Here is a 21,737-nt window from a genome sequence, read left to right as displayed (position 1 = left end):
TTGTTGCCCAAGAGAAAGCTGCAGCTTGTAACCTAGAGGTTTTTAACTCTGTGACTGTTTAGAGCAGCTGTTGTTGAGTGATGGTAAAACCAAGGCCACCACATCGCCACATACAGCCACAAAGCAGCACCGTCACGCATCCTAACGCTATGTGAGCACGGACTCGTGGAGATGCAACAATCTGTGTCGGAGGGCAAGAAGAGGGGAAGGGAGGAATCCAAGCAGGCAACAACCACTCCCAAGAAGTGTATAAAATCATACATAAAAATAGCCATTTCCTCCTGATCACTGATCTTCAGAAATAAACATTTTCACAAGGTGATCCCAACCTGAACATAATCCTCACGTCAGATGAGCCAGACCAGAGTTACCACTCTGAGCACCCCTTGTCGAGAAATCCTGACTCCCAGAACAGAGAGCTTCATGACTCTCCATCCTCTGCCATCAGATTACTTGCTCCCCACATTTTAGAGGTTTCTCTGTCTCACAGAGCCCATCCCCAACCTATCTCTGAAAAGGAAGAAGCATCATTCAGCATCTCATACAAAACTCCTCTTTTTTTTTCTCTAGCCTTACCTTACAAAATAAGAACTGTTAGCTAAGCAAGCTCTTTATCGTGGCTTAACCCCCGAAAGGTGCGAAGCATAAGGAGACTGCATGCCAAGGGTAACCCACATAGAGGACGTGCCAGCTGCGTTGGACTGCGTGATCATGGGCGCGGACTGCGCCAGCGCCAAACGGGGCAGAGGCGGGTGATGGACTGTAAAGGAGGGGCGGGAGGTTTTGTGCTGGAGAGAAGCTAGCTTAATAGACAAAGAAGCATTAGCAGGCTGGACAGAAGCAGCGGAAGAGGATGGCAAAAAAGCTTCGCTAGGTGGGATGGATGGCAGGTTCTGCAGAAGCGCAGGCTCGGGGTTAGAAGCAAGTAAAGGAGGAGGCGGGGGCAATGAAATGTTAGGAGGGGGCGGAGGGGAATGGAAAACAGATTGCACTGGCGCTCTGTTGAGGTGCTGAGCAGATCTAGTCTCACTAGATGTTACTAAATTAGAGGAAGGGGGTGGGAAGGATGAGGATGAAGTGCTGGCAACAGCCTGCAGAGGGTTTAAGCTTAGCACTGTGCTGCTAGAGACAGCACTGCTGCTGAAACTGGCTCCAAATTGATGAGGAGAGGAGGCAGAAGGCACCGCATGGTTAAAAATACCTGCAAACAGGAGAGAAAAACTCAGCTTCAACAGATGGGCTTTGTACAGTCTCAAGTGACAAGAGAAACAAAATTAAAAAAAAAAAGAAAAAAAGCAAAATTATAATAGTTACAGCCCCATACAAAAATATGCAGCATGAGAAGGCAGCAAGCAATGAGGGACAATGGTGCAGGCCAGGAGGTACAAAAGATTTCACTTACCTTTCCTACTGCCAACCTCTAAATGCCACGAGGAAAAATGCATCAGACTCAAGAACTGTCAGTTCTATACCACACGGGTAGGTTTTGATGAGATAACGTGGTCTCTAGAGTTGTTTATCTGAAGACTCAAACTGCTGCTCTTCCCTCCCCACCCTCCTGCTTTCCCACTTACAGGGCAGCAGAGGGGAGATTGTATTTCCAGCAAATCTACGTGCTGAGAGATGAGAGTTAGGATTTCCCGACATGGTGCCTGAATGATTATGGACAGGTAAGAAAAACTGCCTTGGACACTTAGTAATGGCAGGGTCAGACTATCTTCTAGTCCTGCCAGCTTGTCTCCGGTTTGGGCCACAGAAGCCAAGCCTGTGCAGAATCCCAGAAGTGCAAGGTGCATATGGCATTGCCCTTCCTGGCAAAGAAATGCTCTTCATGTCCATTCAAGAGCCAGAACGCTACGCAATTCCCAACACCATCTCCTCTGAAGAGGCACTGATGTTTTGCTCTTCCTGGATCATGCTAAATCCATTCAAAGGCCTAATCTCAACCTTTACTCAAGCTGGCAGGTTAGAGATCCTTAACTTGGTACCGTGACAAGTTAAATCTTTTACCTGCAGGCAGACCTAAGTTGGTTCCAACACAGCAACATCTGAACAAGCACAGATTATGAAATCATAAAGTCTGGGTGTATTCTTTCATTAAGGTGATACAACAAGCTCATCTAGTAGACAAAGCTCATGAGATTTCACTGTGGGAACTGAACTCATCCTAGCATTTTCCAAGAGAGAGAGGAGACTGGTTATGTGGGACAGATCTGCTTCACATCCTGCAGAAATGAAAGGGTTTCACCCCTGGAGAGGCAGCGTCAGACTTTCCTTTAGGCCCTGTCTTATACCAGAGAAAGAGTTCTGCCTACCTCCAACTGTTCCACCTGTAACCCCAGAAGAGAAGTTCCCCATAGTGTGAGAATTAGTCAGTCTGGTTGCAGCTGACGACACGTGGACCAGACTGGCAGCAGCTGGCATTGAATTAAATAAGGACTGCAATACTGAGGAATTTGTCACCGAGTTGAGGTTTGCTTGCAAGGCCATGGGGCCGAGGGGGAACTGCGATCCAGTGGTCAAAGTGTTTAGGAAAGGATGGTGCGTCTGAACAGAAGATGCTGGGTTGCCTGCTGAAGAAACAGCAGTAGAAAGGCTTTTACCATTCAGAAGGCCACCAGACGAAACAGCAGCAGAAATGAAAAGGTTGTGGCCATTTTTAAACTCCACATCTCGGTCCCTTCCTTTGCCGACCTTTCCGTTATGCTGCAAAGAGTTTTTTTCTGAAGAACTCCCAGTACGAATGCTGATTTCACTGATCTCTTTGCCTTTGACGCCCGACCGATTTAAGTCTTCGCCTTTCGTGCCGCTGAGGCCTTCGAGTTGCCTCTTGTTCAAAAACGGATTCGTTTCCGACACCCCCACATCTTTGCTTCGCTGTGACTGGAACCCCAGGGAGCAGCTGGAAGTCGTCCCGTCTGCAGCCTTATGGGGAAGAGAAGCACCATCGATAAAGCTGTGTAAACCCACGTCAGCTGAGAGCCCACCGTTGTACGTGAACCCGTTAGTGGGGTTTGTACCCGGGCTGAGCCCATCTGCGCCAGCGGAGGGCACGGCAATGCTCTTCCTTGGGTGCGCCGTCACCTTGGCGTCGATGGCAAGGCCGTCCTCGGCCGACGGCCTGAAGGCAAACAGGGAGTTCTGGCTCAGCGACGAAACAGACTGCAAGGGACTATCTGCGGGTTTGGTCAGGTTGATGTCAGATATTGGTGAAAAAGTAGATTTCCATTTACTGCTATTCATGTTCTCGTTGCTTTGTGCTTGTTTCCTCCCACATAAGCTGCCACCTAGTTTGGAATAAAATTTATAAATGTCAAAAACCAGCATTCACTCAATCTGCTCATTAACAGGGGTTCATGTTTCAACACGTACATTTACCAGTTTAACTCTATTTCTGATCCACAGGCAGAAATATTTGTGGAGTCACCTAAAAGTCCTCAAAAATCTAGTTTAATGCTCTGAAAAAGCCTAAGAATGGCGATTTCCTCTTTTCTCAGCCTTTGTACTACAAGTCCCTCCCCAAACCCTGAGGCAGCGACGAAACTGCTCAGATCTTTGGCAACCTGTGACTCCAGAAAGAACTGACCCAGAATCTGTAATTATCAGCCACTGGTCATAATTATGATTACGCAAAGCTCTGTCAGCAGCACGGAAAAGCCAGCTGCTCACAACTCCAGGCACCTGTTCCCAAGTCCAACCCTTACAACACGTAGTTACCATTCCTCACACCTACCATTTTCAACAGTCTTCTGTGGAGATTTGCTTTCCAATGATATTGTTGCAATTTTCCTCTCAATTCTAGTGGGAAAATAAAAAGATTATAGCACTCACTGTAGACTTTTTGTTGCACATTTACCCTCATAATCCATCTTCCTCATGTTCCTGTCTTAACAGCTGACCAGAGTACTTAAAGCCAAATCAGCTAGAACTGTATGTTAGTACAGAAACTTAAACGTGTACAAAATCCACCACAAACTTTAAGCAGAAGCTATTACAGACTGATTGCTCTCTGCCAATATTAGTGCACATTGAGGACTCTGTTGCTGCTTTTCTGTCACAACAAGGAGGCTGTTGCTCACATTTCTATAGCGGTGACTTTTCCAGCAGCTGAAAGAAGAAGAAAAACCGCACCCCACAGGCAGGCAGAGGGTGGCAAGTAGTGAAGTTTCAGAGCAACACATCAACCCTCTGGGGCAGGAGGGGAAGAACTCAGAATCAAGCTGCAAGTGGGAGTGAGCAGGAGACAGATTCCAAGTTAGAGATCACACAGAAAGCAACGTAGGAAAAAAATTATTTCCACACTAATTCTCTGTGAGGCCAGACTCCATCAGCCTTGCAGAGAGCCACAGTGGGTTCCCGCCGTCACGTACTACTTCCTCGACACCTTCCCTATTCACAGTTTCAGCTGCGTAAGAGGCTTGGCATACTGGAATCGGTCTCCAAGCAGTGGGAACAAAGACAGCTTAACACTCCTCTGCAGTTTAGACCACCATTATCAGCTCTCAGAGAAATCTCATCCCGAAACCCCTGCCTGTGTATTCACCTGCTGCTATTGTGCTCATCTTCAGACCCCTGCTCTTCATCTGACGTTAGAGGAGAGTAATGAACTCCGTTGGTCTGAATGAGGGGCTTTTCCTTTTTCAGTACCGGGGGCTGGTCATTGTCCTGGTAAGGAACAGGAGAGTTCTTCAGGGAGTTTTCAGGAGAGGAAATGGCTGTTATTTCTAAAGGCTGGTTAATGTTATTGACCTGGGCAAGAAGGAAAGAAAGCAGTTACAGATGAGAGCACCCCTTTAGAAACAAGACATCTTGTTAAGGATATTAAAAGCAGGCTTAACTTGCCCAGCTCTAGGATATGCCCAGAGCTGCTTGTTTAGCACTGCTGTTGTTATTCTCCACCATACTGCATTACAGTCCTGCTTTAATACAATTTGGAAAACAGCTGATTTTCATTCTTTGATGTCATGTTTAAATACAGAAATGAAGACACAGGATAATCTTTTTTTTTTCCCCAAACTACACTGCAGGATCACGTGAACACAGCTAGTATAGCTGGCTTAATTATGCAAGAATGCCATATGCTCCTGGCACTCTGCTGCTATTTAGTCAATCTTGGTTTAAGCTATTTTCAAAATATTTAACCTACAGCCTAAAATTCAACTTCACTGCAGAAACAAGCTCTTTGTCATAAGGGAAGAGATTATTTTTCATTCTTAATGGTCTGACAGCCAAGAACTGTTTGAAGGTGTTCTACTGACACAGAAACTGATCACCAACTTTTCAGCAATTCTCCCCCCTCTCAGAGGGACCATTTTCAAAGGTCCATTTCTAGCTACCAGTCCCGTAACAGCCTGACAGCAGGCTAGAGAATAGAAAAGCTGAAGCTTATTTCTAATTCAAAGAGCTTTCCCAGGCCCCTCGCTCCTGCTAGAGCTCTTCCTCTGTGCCCTTACCATGGAGTTGATATTGAGCGGTGAACCTGACGGTTGCGTAAAGAGTCCAGACACAGTAGGTAAGGATTTGCGTTTTGGGGAGACCCCGGAGTTCCCGCTGAGATTCCCAGTAGAGGATCTCTTCCGCCGGCCTCGCTTCTTCCCATCCTGCACGTGTGCTTGGCCACAGTCCAGCCGAGCGCTCATGGGCAGAGGACTGTGCTTGTTGGAAGGGGATTGTTTTACATGTCCTGTATTAGGAGAGATTGTAAAGATGATTCTTCTCTTGGCCTCATTCTCAGGATCTGAAAACGCTGCATCAGACTGAAGATCCCCCTTTGTTCCTTCGGCAAACATCTTCTGAGCATCTGCATATTGCAATACCCCTACCAGGCTCTGGGAGGTGCCATTTAACCTGGGGCTTGTTGAGTGCTGGTGAGCAGGGGAGTTTTGCCCAGAGTTCCTCGACTGCATCATTAGCAAAGGATGTTGTGGAGTGGAACTCCGAGACCCTACTGAGTTAAACAGACTCCCAGAGTCGTCCAGAGCTGCCTGATCAACACTATGGTTAAGATGGGATGGGCTGTTTGTAAGATTTCCATTGACTGCCACGGAGCCAGAAGAGTAAGAAAAACCTGTTGAAAGGGAAAGTATACATCATTGCTCCTGCTGAGTGATAGGTCACAGTGCTAGGTTTCTGGGATGACTGGGAGTGGTTTCAGCTCTACCTATGTTAGATCAGCCAGCGGCTCTGCGTTACGCGGGAAACTGCACGGCTGCTTTTTACACAGCGCAGTTGAGAACGTGGCTCTGTGTGCTGGTGGTTTCAGTTAGGGGGTAAGGACTGGCACTACTCTTCTGCCAGTTCAGGAAAACTCGTGTGGTCTATGGAGATATCCTACGCTCTACCTGGTGTGTAATGGCATTCAGATGTAAGTTTCTTTTGAGCTATTTCGCCTTTCGAAATCAAGGCTGCTACTCTGAATTCCTTCCTATCATCAAGGAAACAGACAGCCAGATTCCTTTTCCTTCCCTAAAAAAGAAGGGACAGGGTCAGCTGTACAGTCCACCTCCTCAAAAGTAAACAAAAGGCTGTGGCTTAGGGAGTGACAGAGCATCTTCAGAGAAACCGTGGCCTGCCACATGGGAGGAAGCGTGGAAAAGGCATTAAGTATCTGTCCTGGTGTAACATAAAAGGGGTTAGTGCTCTCCTAAGGCCTTGTCTCTGGGCTGCCTAAATGACAGGGTAGAAGGAACACGGCATTGTTTTACAACAAGGGTTGTTGGGGGTTTTTTGGTTTGGGTTTTTGGACATTTGGGGGTTTTTCTTTTAATACTTCATTGGTTTTATAGAAACCTGCAGCAAAGCCCTTCTTTGCAAAACAGATGCAAGAAACAACACAAGCCCCCCAAGGTGGTAAAGCTTAAGAAGAAATGCACGCTCTGATGAGGGATCAGCTGTAGAATAGCATCTGTATGCTGGAACCTCCTTTTCCTGGCCACGCCATTACCCTAGCCTGAACAGCTAAAGGCCACAACTCCAGCCGATGAGCAAGACCAGAAGCAACGTCTGCACTGTAAGGTACCCCTGCCCTCTCCCATTTGACAGTTCTTCCTACCCAGATACTCGTGCCTTTACAACTGCTCATGAGGCACCATTTGTGACCTGCACCAAGATACCAATTTTGCTATTAGAACAACTCCACCACCCTGTAAAATAAAACTTTTCAAGCCAGATAATCAGCTCATAGCACAGCTATGCAACACTTCTCTGGTTTGCCACACTGTACAGGTAGGAATCTCTTACTCCACACAGAAGAATTTACAAAAGCAGTTACTGATTTACACTACAAGGTGCTGCAGTTCAGGTAAAGCACAGCAAACCAGTACTTTACGCCTGAATGCATCCACGCTGTAGGCACATACCGTCTCAAAACATCATCATCCAGGATTCTTTGGTGTCATCAGAAAACACACATTTATCTAGTACTCTACTGCCTGAAGGACCTGACAAGAAGTGCTCGGCAAGATCCGACGCGTGCACTTGCGGGTGCTGTCACGACAAGAGCGCCCCTTCGCGCAGATGAGGCTGTTACCTGAGGTAGCCAAAGCCAGTGGCTTGTTTCCAGCAGCATTGCTTACGCCATTATGAGAACTAGCACCAATCTGCTTTTCAAGTGTCGAGGAGTCTCTGCTCTGATGAACTGGGCTAGGTGTGCTTCTCTGGGGGAGAGAAACAGGCATTTTAGTACAGCCAGTATACTCAGAAGTCAGCAGTTTAAACAAAATTCACATGCATTAGTAGATCTACCAAGGAAAGTGGCTCTACTTCCTAAATGCCCTACATTTTGCTTGTTTTGAGAAAAACATGGATCAGCATGTTATGGGACAAAAATAAACACTCTGATTAATTATACTGCAACAGTATCTAGCACACAACAGATATCATGCAGATAGAGGGAGAACAGGCTCATCATCCCAACAAGTTTAGACTCCGGACAGCACTGCCGTCAGAGGATGAACGCCTCAGCCCACTGTTTCATAGGCAGCCAACAACAAATGGTTCTATCGTGTCCCCAAGCACACAAAGTTCCCCAAAACAACCCCAAACTGACCATGAAAACCATGAGGCTATGTTTTCTGACACACTATCTGCTCAACAAGGCGTGTTTGCCTAAAGCAGGCAAAACAAGCATGGAATGGTGGCCTGAGTAAACAACGTGTTGAAGTGAGAGATGCCATCCTCTCTGAGGACACACAGCTGCTTAGAGCTGGGCAGGCTGTAGTTCTGCTACAACTAAAAGTCTACAGCTGGAAAAAGAGAATGGATTCAGTACTACAAAACAACTCCAGCTTTCCAAATACAGGATTGTAAGGCAGGCATTTGTGGATGGATACTAAATTCACAGCTCTCATGTGAAAGAAGCAAACAGTTCCCAGTTCTCTACTGTAACACTTTTGGGACAAGTATTTGTGAGAAACTGGACCAGGTTTTTTAAACTCCTCTGCAATTGTGAGTAGCACAGACTTAGCAGGGGTTCAAAAGGAAATGGCCCCAGAAGTTCACTAGTTGCTTTCTGCTGCTCCTGAGCTGTCACTCCCACATGAGGTACTACAGCCTCAAGGCGCTATTCAGCTTCGTCATAAAGACAGACAATTCAGAGAGGACCAAACTGAGGCAGAAGGATTTGCCTCCCAGGGTCATGCAAGAAGGCAGGGGCTAAGAACATGCTGACATGTGTGATCCTCTGCCAAAAACTCTTCTCAGACTCTGCACCTTTCCCATGTTAAGGAGGCATGTACTTTACTTTCCTTCCTGGCTGAAGTACCACCACCCCACAGACAAAAGAGTGAAAATCTACAGAATGCCTAAGAGTCAAGAAGATACAACCCAAGAGCAGCCTCCCCCAATGCATGAGACATCCGAGATTAGCAGCCCACTCAGGATTCGGGTGCACAGTACCCCATTACTGCCCAGTGTGATTTTAGTTAGGGATGAAAAGTGTTGACAATCCCTTACTCACCACCTTCTCAACACGGCTAGGTAGGACTACGCTGGCCAGAGGGATACTAACAGGGAGTTTATTGGGCTGCACTGTGCTGAGAGGAATACTGATAGGTAGGCTGGTGATAGTTTCTCCATTACTCACAGAGGTTCTCTCTCTCAAAACCTGTAAATGCAAAAGAGAAAGTAATGTTCTGAACTGCATGTCATTATTGAAGAGACTTAAACTAATGGTAACCTGCTCGGTTATATTTTGTGTCGTGTTCCCCTCCCTTTTTTAAAGAATTACATGATTAAGCATAATGACTATATAGCAAAGACAGGGCTTGCGTAGAGCAGCTTCGCTACCAACACCAGTCTTCCAGGACAGCGATAACCAACAGCACAGAAATATGTAAATTAAAGCTACTGCTGGCCACAAGTAAGGAGAAGGATGCCTTAGGCAAGCTCATTTCCTAGTGTCTTTTTTAGAGCTCTGTGAAAAGCATTCATCTGACAGAATTCACATACTGAGGCCCTCTTATGCAGAAGAGGTAGTAGCCAGAAATATTTCCACGGTAACCTTCTACTGAAGGGTACCTGCTTGCTCTGAAGCGAGCACTGCTATGATTCATGGCTGGACCAATTACGTTGACAACGTTTTTCAACTACGACAGAGCCCGCTTTTCAAGTTCAAGCAGGCAAGCAGCAGATCAAAAACTGCATTACCCATGCAGTTCATATGCAAACCAGGAACTCAGAGGTAAGCACGTCTTTCCTGAGCACAGTATTCTCTCCCTCTAGCCAGCTCCATCATATCACACCTACTCTATTTGCTGTTCTTTTGCATGCCAAGCTGACCACAGAAAGGAGCATCCCCAAGCGTGGCCAACTTCTACTTTGTTCTACCCGGTGTAACATCTCTGCACTTGAGCACAAGCAGATCTCTTACCTTCTCGCCTGCAACTGGTAAGGCCGCTGGGGAAGAGGGCCGAGTTTCCTGAGGACTCAGCTTTATGCCATTTGAAATACCAGGGCTTGGATACGTAAGGCCATTCTCTTTGACATGGTCAGCTCTGGAACAGAAATGTATGATCGTTAGCATGCAACAGCTAATGACTCCTCTTTTGCACGGAATTCCTGTACCAAACTCAAGGCACTGCACCACCTTATTTACCCCATCAACCATCCCTGCTGGTCTTCCTGACACAAAACTTTCACAAGTGTATAAAACTCCACTTTTAAACATATTTTTCCACCATCCAAATTAACAACCGTTACTAAAAACAAGCAACAGTATTATCCCTATTCCCATCCGAGGAAATGATCACTCTCACCTCTGTATCTCATTAGTTGTTGCTTTTCCATTGACTGCATGGTCTTGATTCAAGTGTCTCCTTAGTGCTATTTTAGCAGGGGAAAACCTGGTATAATCAGGTAAGGACAAGCCTGTCATCTTGTCTGCCTTCTGTCTGCTGCTGCTGTGGTTTGGGGTACACGGAATTATTTCTTGGTCCAGGTGGGAGGTCGTGTACTGAGGGGTGTTCTGCTTGGAAGAGGGCCTGCTAAAAGTGTTATGGATTTCATAGGGAGTGGCGTGGCCGTTCATGGACAGTTCGGGGCTCATGCCATTGATGTGGGGCATAGGAAACTTAGAGCATTCAAGCTCCAGTTGGAACCTGCTGTGATCAGCCTCAGGATCACGGCTCAAATGGTTTTTATTGCGTAGCTGGACTGACAGCGACTCATCAGACGGCGTGTATGACTTCAGCTGCATGAGCTCCTGCTGTCTTTGACTTTTCTCAAGTTCCACAATGCTGATCTTTAAATGAAGAGGAGGACAACAATTAAACACCACACCTAACAATTCTATCACCTTATGGAGTTTTGCCTTGATACACTTCTCAGGACAGGCAGCCTCACGTCTGGGAACAATGCGCATCAACCAACCCACAGTCTGAGAAACAAAGTTCAGCATGCTGCTCTGAGCTTGAGACCAAACGGCGCAGCTAAGGGGAATGGCTCAGAGACTCCTGGCACCTTTCAGAGCTTGAAAGCAAACATAAAATACCTCCAACTTATACAGGGAGTATGGAGTAACTCAGTACTGCCAGTCACTGAAGGAAACAGTCACTCCATGCCAAGGCATCCAGCAAAAGGCTGGTTTAGCTCTAGTGCTGAGCGCACAGGTAAAGGAAAGTTCTTTAGTCACAGGAGTTTCATTTCTTTTCACCATGGTAAATGACATTCTGTGGGAACTGATTCCTGAATTGAGACGTCAGAGCACACAGAAGACATTATCATGAAGCCACGTATTATGCAAACAAGCAGGACCTTTCTTTTCCCCACAGCATGCTTTTTAATTACCTTTCATGATAATCTATGATTCTTTCTTCTACAGCATTACCAAGGAATCACAACTTATATTCTGCTTCCTTTTAAAGTTACTCACATCCTTACTCTTCAAGTTTACTAAAACCCTCCAATAAAAAAGTCTCTGGGGGAGCATAGGTGGGGGAAGAAAAACAGCCACTTCACTTACGCTTTAACATCACATTTAGTCAAATACTCTGAACTGGCCCACTGCCACAGAGCTACCCCAACTTGGAGACTCGAGATTTGTTTCTTGCTCTCTACCTGTAATTCCAAACAGTGCTTTTGTTTTTCAGAAATCTGATTCTTCAATGCCTGCTTCTCTTTCAGCAAGTTCTCCAGTGACAATGTCGACCAATCCAGCTTCAGTTCTTCACACCGTGCCTTCAGCTGCCAAGAAACAGGACAATCAGGTCAAAAGACAACTTTCACCAGTTCACACCACCCAAGGTACAACCTGCAAGCCATGAACCTTTCAACTGGGGATGTGCAAGAAGCTGCTTAGCCCACTGAAAACTCCTCTCAGCTTAAGCCAAATGCCACCAACATGGTCCTGTGTCACCACATAATGTGTCAGGAGGTGGCCTGGTTCTTTCTAAAAACAGTGTTATCACCCAGCCTGCCTAACCACTTCCACATCCAGATTTCCCCCTCGCCTGCCTTAACAGTTTGAGTTACCAAGATGAACACCACAAGAGTTATGGCTACCACAAAGCAAGCACTGTGCAGACTTCTTGGCCAGCGAGATCCAGAGTCAGTGACACGGGCACATGCAGGTGCTCAGCTGTTTATGGGACACAGCAAGGCCAGAGCCAACGGTCACCTCAGCATTTCCTCCCCACCCAGCCCATGCCCCCCATTCTTCTGTCTGAGGAAATATAGCAGCTGGGTGATTTTTCATTTGTCCCAATACCATGAAGACAGAGGCAGTCCTCAGCTCCTGACCTGTCCTCCTTACATAAACGGGGGCATCACCCTGCTACTCAGACACAAGCGCTGTACACACCAGCTGTAAGCTCTGGTTCCTGAGTTCGCTGTTATCCTTCTCCAGCTGTTTCGTCTGTTCTTTCAGTTGCTGATTGTGAGCAGAGATTTCCTTCTGAGCCTGAATCAGGTCATTGTATGTTAGAGCTTTAACTCCCAACTACAAGATGAAGAGTGAGAAGGAAAGTAAGGTCTTGACACCCTAACTCCACATGCAAAGGTGACATTAAGGAGATCTGCAGCACTTGTGCAGCTCACAGGAAGGCCTCCAGCGTTTTCCAAGGCACTTTGTCATTGCTAAGGGATAAGGAAGAAGGACAGAAGTACCTCACGTGGAGCTGCTGTTCCAGCAATTCAGCTTCAGAAGCAGCATTTGGTTTCTGGCCAGCCAAAAGAACACTATTTTTGTAGGGCTGCCACATCTCCCTCTGTGCTTCTGAACTTACCTTGGCTACAGAGAGTTTGTTTAACCAGGAGGGGATGCACCCTTTACCAAAACACCCCAGAGTCTGTGGTGTCACCCCCTTCCCCTGGATACAGGGTAGCACACAACGATTTCAACAATTAAGATAAAGCATAACTGAAGAGTGATACACATTAGCAGGATCTGCTGCGAAACAGGCTGAAGACATGAGACTACTCTGGTCTTACTTATTTTTATCAAAACTGCTTGCATGCAGATGACTAACAAGCATCCCCTTCCACCAGATCAGAGCTACCTCATCAAGTTTCTGCTGAAAAAGACGTTTGATTTCCTCTTTCTGTGCCTGGCAGTGGGTGAATAACTGCTGTGCTGTCCCCAGTAGCTGAGCGTTCTTTTCCTGGAAGAGGGAAGAGTGAGAAAACACACTTTCAGCACCAACTGCAGCACAGTCCATCTTAGTGAGACGTTTACACCCAGATGTAAACATACAGATCCTGGATGGGAATCTGACCCAGATGGAGATGTATGAACTGTTCCAGCTCTGTCTCAGACTTCTGTGAGTCTGTGGTTAAGTAAGCTGAAAAGAGTTTAAGTAGGTTTTTTCTGCTATATGGTACAATATAATCAGGACAGCCTTAAAAATTCATTTTTTATCCTCCTAGCATGTTGTGAAGAAATAGTAATAATCACATCTTACAGGGCAGAAATGGAACTGGAAAAGATTATCTGTATGAAATCTGCTACTAAACTGGGAACAGAATCTAAATCTCCAGAGTCCCAATTCAGAGTTTTCCTACACAATACTCACGGAACACATGCAGTATATGAAAATACACTGTGGGGGAGGCAGGAGGAAAGTCATAAATAAGCCAAACCACTTGTACTTCTAATGCCAAAATTACTTCAGCGAGCCACCCGACCCTTCCACTCACAGAACATTTCCTGCCCATAACATTCCCTAACTCGATACTCACTTTCTCATTTCATGGTCGTGCACTACGTGAGCAGCAGAGAGCAAGGACAGGACTGGCTAAAGAGTCTCACTCTGTTCCCACATGAAAGATGAGTGCAGCAAGAAGAGCGGGCTCTGGAGATTACACTTTTCTCCAACTTCTGCTGCTGAGGCCAAACAGGAATCTGCAGAAACTGAGCCATCACACCAGAAAAAGTGGAGGACAAGGGCGAAAAGCACCTTGATGTTCCAAACAACCCACTCATGAAGCAAAGCAGCAGTGCTGGCGAGTGCCACACGTGCGAGAAAGCACAGGACCTGGCACACAGCTCTTGTCGCCTCTCACGCTCTCATTTATGCTTTCAACTTCAGCCATTTCATTCAGCCCTCACAAGCAGTGGAGGAGCTGACAGCTCCATCTAAGGGTAATCTGGTGAACTACCAGCTCACAGCATCGTGTTTATTTTAAAATCATACTATAGAAACGTTTTGCTTGTACCTGAAAAACCTCCATGTAAGGGGAGTTATTAAATTGTTTATACAACAGCACCTCACCCAGCAAGGTTCTGATCCTGCTTTTGTGACATCTGACTTGTAATGCTCTCAGTGCAACGCCCCATTAAAAATTTCTTTTCGTACCAAATTCCTTGTTTTAATGTCTTAAAAGTAAGAAACAGCTGTCAGACAACCACACAGAGTGATTACTTTTCCACACTCTCAATTTATACTTTCAGTGTAAGGCACGATCCTCGCACACTATCGTTTCTCATGCTATTTTCTGTGCAAGGAGATAAGCTGACTTTATGCTGACTTTCCTAAGTATAGAACAAGCAGAAAAATATGCTGCTTAAGGAAAAGTTGAAAATTCAAAGTGCTGTGTGACTGTGAAAACGAATGGAAACAACCGTAGAAAAAAGAGTTGCATGAACACTACATCAGCATCAACCCATTCTCAGTAACAAATGGGCAGGATGGCACAAGTTAACCCCTCTCATCGGGAAAAACAGTTCCCATTATGGAAAACCCCACAAAACATGGTATGGCTCTATGTGGTCACTTTCACAAAGGCACTGAGCAGAGGAAAGCTTCCACAGGGGCCACCAGAAGCTGGAATTGGCCAGAAATTAAAGATTATTGTGGAGCTCTACAGGGAAAGGTTGCTCCATAGAAGTAGCAGACACAGCCCACTCATCAGGACTAATTTATAAAGCAACTACATTACTCAAAATTGAGGCAAAACAATACAAGATGAAAAGGTGTTTAGCTGGTAGATCTCCTCCCTCTGCCGGGGAGACGGCTCCACAGCAAACGCCAAACCCCACAGCTGCAGGATTTTCTTTGCCTTTCATCTGTTTCAACCCACAACTTGGTAAACCTAGGCTTTGCTCCTTAACACTTAAAGATTAGGATGCTAACAATGCTTCATTAAGCCTCTTCTTAAGTCAGTGATGACAGTTTGGTCTTTTTAATCCCATACTTCAACTTGTTACAAGTTTAATGAGTCATCCTGATGCTACAGTACTCAATTCATTTAGGCTTTCCCACAGTGGGAAAATAACAGGATGACAAAACTCAGAAAATTCAGCTCCAAGGAATTAGTATCTGTGTTTTCCAAGACAGTCCTCAAAGCTGCTAAACTCTTTAGCTAGATGAAGCCCAGTTTATCTAAAAGCAGTTTGACCAGCAGCTAGCAGGATGCATCCGCGCAGGGAAGCCCCCCTAAGTGGAGGGCAGGAATGTCTTCAGGCAGTACATCCTGCTGGAGAGGCTGACCACCACCTCTTGCTCCTGTGACCCATGAGACGTTTAGAAAAGAAAAGCAGCTGCCAATTCCAAATGGGAGAAAAGGACAGGGTTCAAGACACCATCTTCCTGCCACAGCACACACAGCTTAATGCCAGAGGGAAAAACAGAAATACTGAAATAAGACATATCAGGTGGAGGTGCACCAGAGGGAAGAGGGGAGGTGCATCTCTCCCACCTTGCAGATGGGAAATTTAAGCAGGAAAAGACTGACTGGGTTAGCAATAAAACCCCCAGGTACAGTCATTCAGCTTAAGCATTACTCTGGCAGATTCTTGATAATCGGCCTGGTGCAGCACCAGTGTGAAGTGTACGCAAATCTCATCTCCAGCACTTTTCCCCCCACATCTAAGGTGTCTGGTAGTCTGGCAATTTGGTTTAGAAGTGTTAAAAATGAGACCTACCTTCTCCTGCTCCAGTAGCTGTTGCAGACTTGCTTTATACTGAGGAGTTTTCATGTATGCCATGAACTGCATGTACTGGATCTTAAAAGAGTCTGCAAGATAAATAAGATGACATATTTCAAGGGAGAGAAAGTGCAATGCTCCTGTTTACCCCTATTTGCTCCCTTGACACCTCTCCCCTCTTTGCTCTCTCTTGCTTTTATTTGGACTGCAAGTCAGACCAAGCCATTGCAGGTCAATGCAGAGCATGCTGAAAATCCACCTCCTGAGCAAGCTGAACTCCTGGAGCCATTAGCTACTTGTAATAGGTACCCCAGTGGAAGTCATGACAACACATTCAAAACCAGAGAGGAAGATGAGGGGTGCTAATGGTGTGTTTGCATGATGAAAGAGGAGCTGAACAGCTTTTAATGCACTGTAAGTAGAAATAATAAGAGATTAGCTGTAACAGCCCAAATCAGCCCTGAGAACCCATTCTCCCAGCATCACAAGACAGGGCCTGCTGTACTCCTACCACCACACAGACCGATGACAAGCCCTACACCCCCGCTTTTACTCTACCCACCAAGAAGCACTTGCTTCTCATTGTCCCTCTACCTCCAGTCTCCTCTTGCCCAACGACACTCCCTTCTCCCCAGCCCTCCCCACTGGAGCCCTTTCATCAGAAAGCCAACCACACAGTTAAGTCCAGCCTGCTGCAATCACAGGCAGCCAAAACACCACAGACTTCTGCAGCAAGGTGTACTCCAGACAAGTGTCATACTCTACCCCCGCCTGCCCACAACCTGAAATGTCTCTCTACCTCACTCCTCCTCTCTCTACAGGAAGAAATCAGTCACAACTGTAAGATGCCTCAGCAAGGAGCAGGAGCTGAGGACACCACAGATGCCCTTGGTCTCAACACAGACAGGCACATTACATCAGATTCCCAGATGATCCCAGACTGGCTCATGCCCAGTGCCAAAGGCCAGAAACAGCCAGGGGCAGGGAGGAACCAGAAGACCCAAAAACATACCCTCCTAGCTTTTCCTTAAATCACCCCTTGCATATGGAGCATATTTTCCATCCACACCACCTTTGTGACCTCAAAAACTCAGACTGCATCTCATTCACTCTGCTCTAAGTCTTGCAGAGAAAACGGCGTGGTGTTCACCAAGATTGTATCATTTAAGAATAAGAGAATGGTTTCATTTAAAATAAAGTTGTTTCTGACTAGACATTTCCATTTGAAGTTATTTCGGATTCCTGCTAAATTCAAGCCTCTTTCCTTTTGTGTCAAACACGAGCTGAAACGTCAAAAACCAAACACAGACCAAGGCATCGCTTCGGCAGCAAGCAAGAGAAGAGGCTTTGTGGTGATGCCGACACAAGCAGGAGAGGTAAAGGAAGACGGGGAGGCAGCACCCCTCTCCCCTGTTCAATACACAGCTTTCCACAGTGGCTGTCTACAGCAGCCCTTTGATCTTCCGTAAGTTCAGAAACCTCGAAGCAGAGGTTCCCCGACAAACACAGCCTTACCTAGCAGCTTCTGTAGTGCAGGGGGGGTAGGTGTCACCAGCAGCTGGTTAGATGAATGCCGTTGCACTTTTGGAGGTAGTTGGTAATATGGACTATGAGGTGACTTGTATGCATCTAAAGAGAGAAACAAAGATAACCTTTCTGATTATGAAATTCACCGTTTCTGGCAAGTACACTAACTTTACCATTAGAAAGCACATAACTGCCAATGCGAGATCCAGTAACTCAGCTAGTCGACACACTGCGACCACCTGTTTGGAGGGACATCTACAGTTTACCCTTAGAACAGCAGCAGAGAGAAGCTGTCAGCCACAGCTCAGCCCCAGCCTCTGGCCAGGTACCTAACCACCGCCTCCTCTCAGGGGCACAGCACCATCTCCAGGGGAGCTCTGCTTTGGTGGCAAGGGAGGCGTCATGACAAAACCAAACTAAACCTAGCAATGAAAGAATGACCTCCAAGCGTGCCTGCAGGTCTCATGTGGCAGGGGGAAGCTTCTTCCACTGCCAGCCTTGAACTCACCCTGAGGAGAGGATGAAGATGTCTGTGAAACAGTTTGAGCATGCAGAAGCTCTAGTGCAGTTTGGTTCTTCTTGGTCTTGCGCTCTGTGTTTGCAGTGTTCATTTTCTTGGGACGTCCTCGTTTCCTGCCTGCCATTTTCCTTCCTTTTTTACTCAGCTTTTTCTTCCGTGCTTTGGAGGGAGATGGCTTTTTAACAGAATTTGCCCCGGCCTTTTCTTCTTCAGCACCAGAATCCTAAAAAATTTTTAAAAGCCAAAAGCTCTTCAGTCATTTCCACCTACATATGCAGCATTCCTTTTAAGCATGTATTAATAACTTTGGTTAATAATTTCATGAAAGAAAACCTATCCACTGTAGTTAAATAACTTCTCAGTGAGGTAGATATGCTTGGTTTAAGAGCTGTCCCCAACATCCAAGGAGTTGTGCTCGTTCTCTTCTGGACTTACGGATTACAGCAAAGGAAATCTGTAACCATTGTCTAAGAAAAGCTGATTATTCCCCCTGTATTGACTACATTCTTCAACTGAGTTTCATTAAAAAGTCAAAGTACATTCAATACTTTATATTTTGGTGTAGTCACTGTATTTCTAACAGTATTACGCAACAGAGTAAGAAAGGATATGAGTGTTTGCAAGAGAGACTCAGCACACCCTGAACTAAATTCAACAGGTTACGACCCAGGGAAAGCTCTGCAAGCTGGTGCTGCAGGTAAGCGAGGGTGGACAACCAACTACTCTGTTCATCTTGCAATACCTTTTTTCCAGAATTAGTGGTGCAATTCCCAAGTACAGCTTTTATCAAGTCACACCCATCCTATTTTTGTCCACAGCAACAGCTATACCAGTTTACACATTCAGAACAAACACAGTCAGTCTTCCCACAGGATCAGGGTTTGCCTGACACAGACCACGAGTTCACACAGAGCTGAAGAGAAAACATTTACTCTATGAAAATGCAGCGCGTTCACCTTGTTTTCTTGAACCTTCGTTGGAGTAGTTGTGTTGCTCTTATTTTCTCTTTGCTGACGACGTCTAGCTGCCTCTTGTTCCTCCTGGAGAAATGTTATAAAAGGCTTAAGAATTTGTTCACATATTTACCAATTTTTAATACAGACCACTGTGTTTCCCACCTTAGTCTTCCATGAGCCAAGTCTAAGTGCTCTTATCATTAATTAAAACAAAAAAAAAATACCTTTAGTTACCAGCAAGGGAATGAACTTACCCTGCCTCAAGCAACACTCCGTGGGAAAGGGAAGTGCAAGTCGCCCTTTGCACTGCATTACCCACTATAATGGGTTTCAAACATGCAGCCACAGGGCAAAGGAGATTAAGCCCCAACCTCTCCCCTTATTCTGCCCCTCACAACCCCACCCCCTCGAGCACACACTGGTGTTACAGGTTTGGGGCCTTCTTTTAAAGAAATTATTAAATATTTCAATAGCTTTATCTGTATCCCCAATATTTCATGTGTTGCTACATCACTTTAAAACTCGTGCGTGACTTGAAATGGCAAAGCCACTGATCTTCAGCTAATTCAGCTGTTGTCTGTAGACAAAAAAGTCTAACAAAAAGTCTCTAGACAAAAAAGCAGCCGGTTTTAGGCTTCATTTTCTACTGGGCAGTAAGGACAGGGAATTTCAAAGAGCTCACTCAACCCCTTATACCTTCCAAGTTTAATTTGCATAAGAATTCTGGCAATTCCAACACCTCTTCAATTTGAGCAAGTTATCGACTAGGTCGAACCAACAGCAGATTTAAACAGCCTCACCAGTGAAAGCAGCAAAGTTCAACGTACATGGATGCCACCTGCCTTTTTTGTTTTGTCTCTGACAAGTCTTTTTCCTCTCAAGTTTGGATTCGGCCATCTGAAATAACCCAGTCTCAAAGCTACCCTTAGTCTGTCACTCTGAAGACCAACAGTCACCTGAAGTTTTAAATTAAGTAGCCTCACTTCATTCTCTTAGTGGGAATACCAGCCCCATCAGCAGTTTCAGGTTAATACAGCCCGGCACAGTCTCAAAATCTGGCATTGTAATTCCACATGTGACAGCACAGACTGCAGCAACTGACAACACATTTCACGTCTCAAATAGCATGTCCCAAAAGTCACATCTCAGAGAGCTCTTCAGCTTCATTTCCAGGCAGCTGAACACTGGGACAGATTCAAACGATCATTTTCTTCTTTAACTTCGGTTCTCTAATGAACAAATTGTTCTTTACAGGCCTCCAACACATGGAAAAAACATCATGCGGCTGCCCCATTAATCCCCTATTAGAAAGCTCCTGAACATGATTGTATTAGTGCCTGACAGCATACGATGCTTCCCTTCAATCAGCTCCGCACCCACGTTCCTTGCTTATCAAGAAAATTTGATTTTTATCAATTCCGTACTTCTTTAACAAGTGACTAAATTCCTCACAGTGGCTGCTCCAATACTTTCAAGTTTTCTAGGGAAAATGACTAAAACTTACCCTGAGTTTTGGATTTTTGAGACTAGAAAAATAGTTTTCAAGCTGCAAACAGAAAGATAAGAGTCATTTGCAAAGTCAGGACATGAATACGTAAGAACAAAATATTAGCTGAAGACAAATGCAGAACTGTAGACATTCCAACTGGTTTAATTCTGGTAAGATGCATCAAGAAGACATTTAAATTCCTTCTTTAGTGACACAGACACATTGTGTAGCAGGACATAATCCAAGCCTCAACAAGGTTTTATCATCTTCAACACCGCCTATCCCTGTGTTAAAGCTCTGTGTCATGTATCTCCACTCAGCAGAAGGTTATTTTCAATGAAGCTGCTTCACTCTTTTACTCCACTAAAATATTTATCTGTGCTCTACCATATTCTCCAACAAAAGCACTGTTAGACTACAGCACCCAGGCAAACAGTCTTACTGCCATACTGCATCAACTCAGTGTGGGAGTGACCTGTTCCTCTGCAAAAGTTTACACTTCTACAGGGTTGTTCCTGTTTTCTTCAACTGATGTACTGGGGTTTGTGGCAAGGTTTTGGTAGCAGGGGGCTACAGGGGTAGGTTCTCTGAAAAGCTGCTGGAAGCCCCACCCCATGTCATAGAATCACAGAACGGTTTGGGTCGGAAGTGACCTTAAAGCCCATCCAGTTCCAACCCCCCTGCCATGGGCAGGGACACCTTCCACTAGACCAGGTTGCTCCAAGCCTCATCCAGCCTGGCCTTGGACACTTCCAGGGATGGGGCATCCACAGCTTCTCTGGGCAACCTGTCCCAGTGCCTCCCCACCCTCTCCGGGAAGAACTTCTTCCTGATATCCAATCTAAACCTGCCCACTTTCAATTTAAACCCATTACCCCTTGTTCTGTCACCACAGGCCCTTGTAAAAAGTCTCCCCCAACTTCCCTGTAGCCCCCTTTGGGCACTGTAAGGTGCAATAAGGTCTCCCCGGAGCCTTCTCTTCTCCAGGCTGAACAAGCCCAATTCTCTCAGCCTTTATTTATGTCTGACAGAGCCAGTGGCAGCCAGCTCCAAGATGGATCCACTGTTGGCCAAGACTGAGCCCATCCCAGCTGTAACGCCTCTGGGATAACATCTTCAAGAAGGGAAAAAACAGATGAGGGGAGATTTTGCAGAGAGACAGAGAGAACAAGATGGGAGAGACAACCCTGCAGACACCAAGGTCAGTGGAGGAGGATGGGAGAAGGTGCTCCAAAGGCCAGAGTGAAGATACCCCAGCAGAAGCAGGGGGATGCCCGAAGCAGGCTGTGACCCCACACTGGACCAGGCTCCTGGCAGGACCTGTGGACACATAAAGAGAGTGGACCAGGCTGGAGCCCATTTGCTAGTAGGGCTTGTGGTGTCAAA

General features: G+C 45.9%; 1 protein-coding gene across 1 annotated transcript in view; it reads right to left on the bottom strand.

The window, feature by feature from the left end:
* Window positions 1-611: 611 nt before the first annotated feature.
* DOT1L (DOT1-like histone H3K79 methyltransferase) overlaps window positions 612-21,737 on the bottom strand; it is a gene marked incomplete at its 5' end in the record, with an annotated part of 27,755 nt that continues 6,629 nt past the window's right edge. The window contains 17 exons of the mRNA XM_010150236.1: window positions 612-1,201; window positions 2,316-3,287; window positions 3,734-3,798; window positions 4,544-4,749; window positions 5,454-5,683; window positions 7,529-7,655; window positions 8,957-9,103; window positions 9,869-9,992; window positions 10,254-10,738; window positions 11,554-11,679; window positions 12,296-12,433; window positions 12,993-13,094; window positions 15,857-15,948; window positions 17,375-17,488; window positions 17,895-18,129; window positions 18,863-18,946; window positions 20,367-20,408. Of these exons, the coding sequence (XP_010148538.1) occupies window positions 612-1,201; window positions 2,316-3,287; window positions 3,734-3,798; window positions 4,544-4,749; window positions 5,454-5,683; window positions 7,529-7,655; window positions 8,957-9,103; window positions 9,869-9,992; window positions 10,254-10,738; window positions 11,554-11,679; window positions 12,296-12,433; window positions 12,993-13,094; window positions 15,857-15,948; window positions 17,375-17,488; window positions 17,895-18,129; window positions 18,863-18,946; window positions 20,367-20,408 (3,879 nt within the window). The remainder of the gene's footprint in view (window positions 1,202-2,315; window positions 3,288-3,733; window positions 3,799-4,543; window positions 4,750-5,453; window positions 5,684-7,528; window positions 7,656-8,956; window positions 9,104-9,868; window positions 9,993-10,253; window positions 10,739-11,553; window positions 11,680-12,295; window positions 12,434-12,992; window positions 13,095-15,856; window positions 15,949-17,374; window positions 17,489-17,894; window positions 18,130-18,862; window positions 18,947-20,366; window positions 20,409-21,737) is intronic.

Source organism: Eurypyga helias, unplaced genomic scaffold (assembly GCF_000690775.1).
Source record: "Eurypyga helias isolate BGI_N326 unplaced genomic scaffold, ASM69077v1 scaffold19044, whole genome shotgun sequence".
In the NCBI taxonomy this organism is placed as follows: Eukaryota; Metazoa; Chordata; class Aves; order Eurypygiformes; family Eurypygidae; genus Eurypyga; species Eurypyga helias.
Note: the sequence above shows the minus strand (reverse complement) of the source record. Positions and strands in the feature narration are given on the sequence as shown.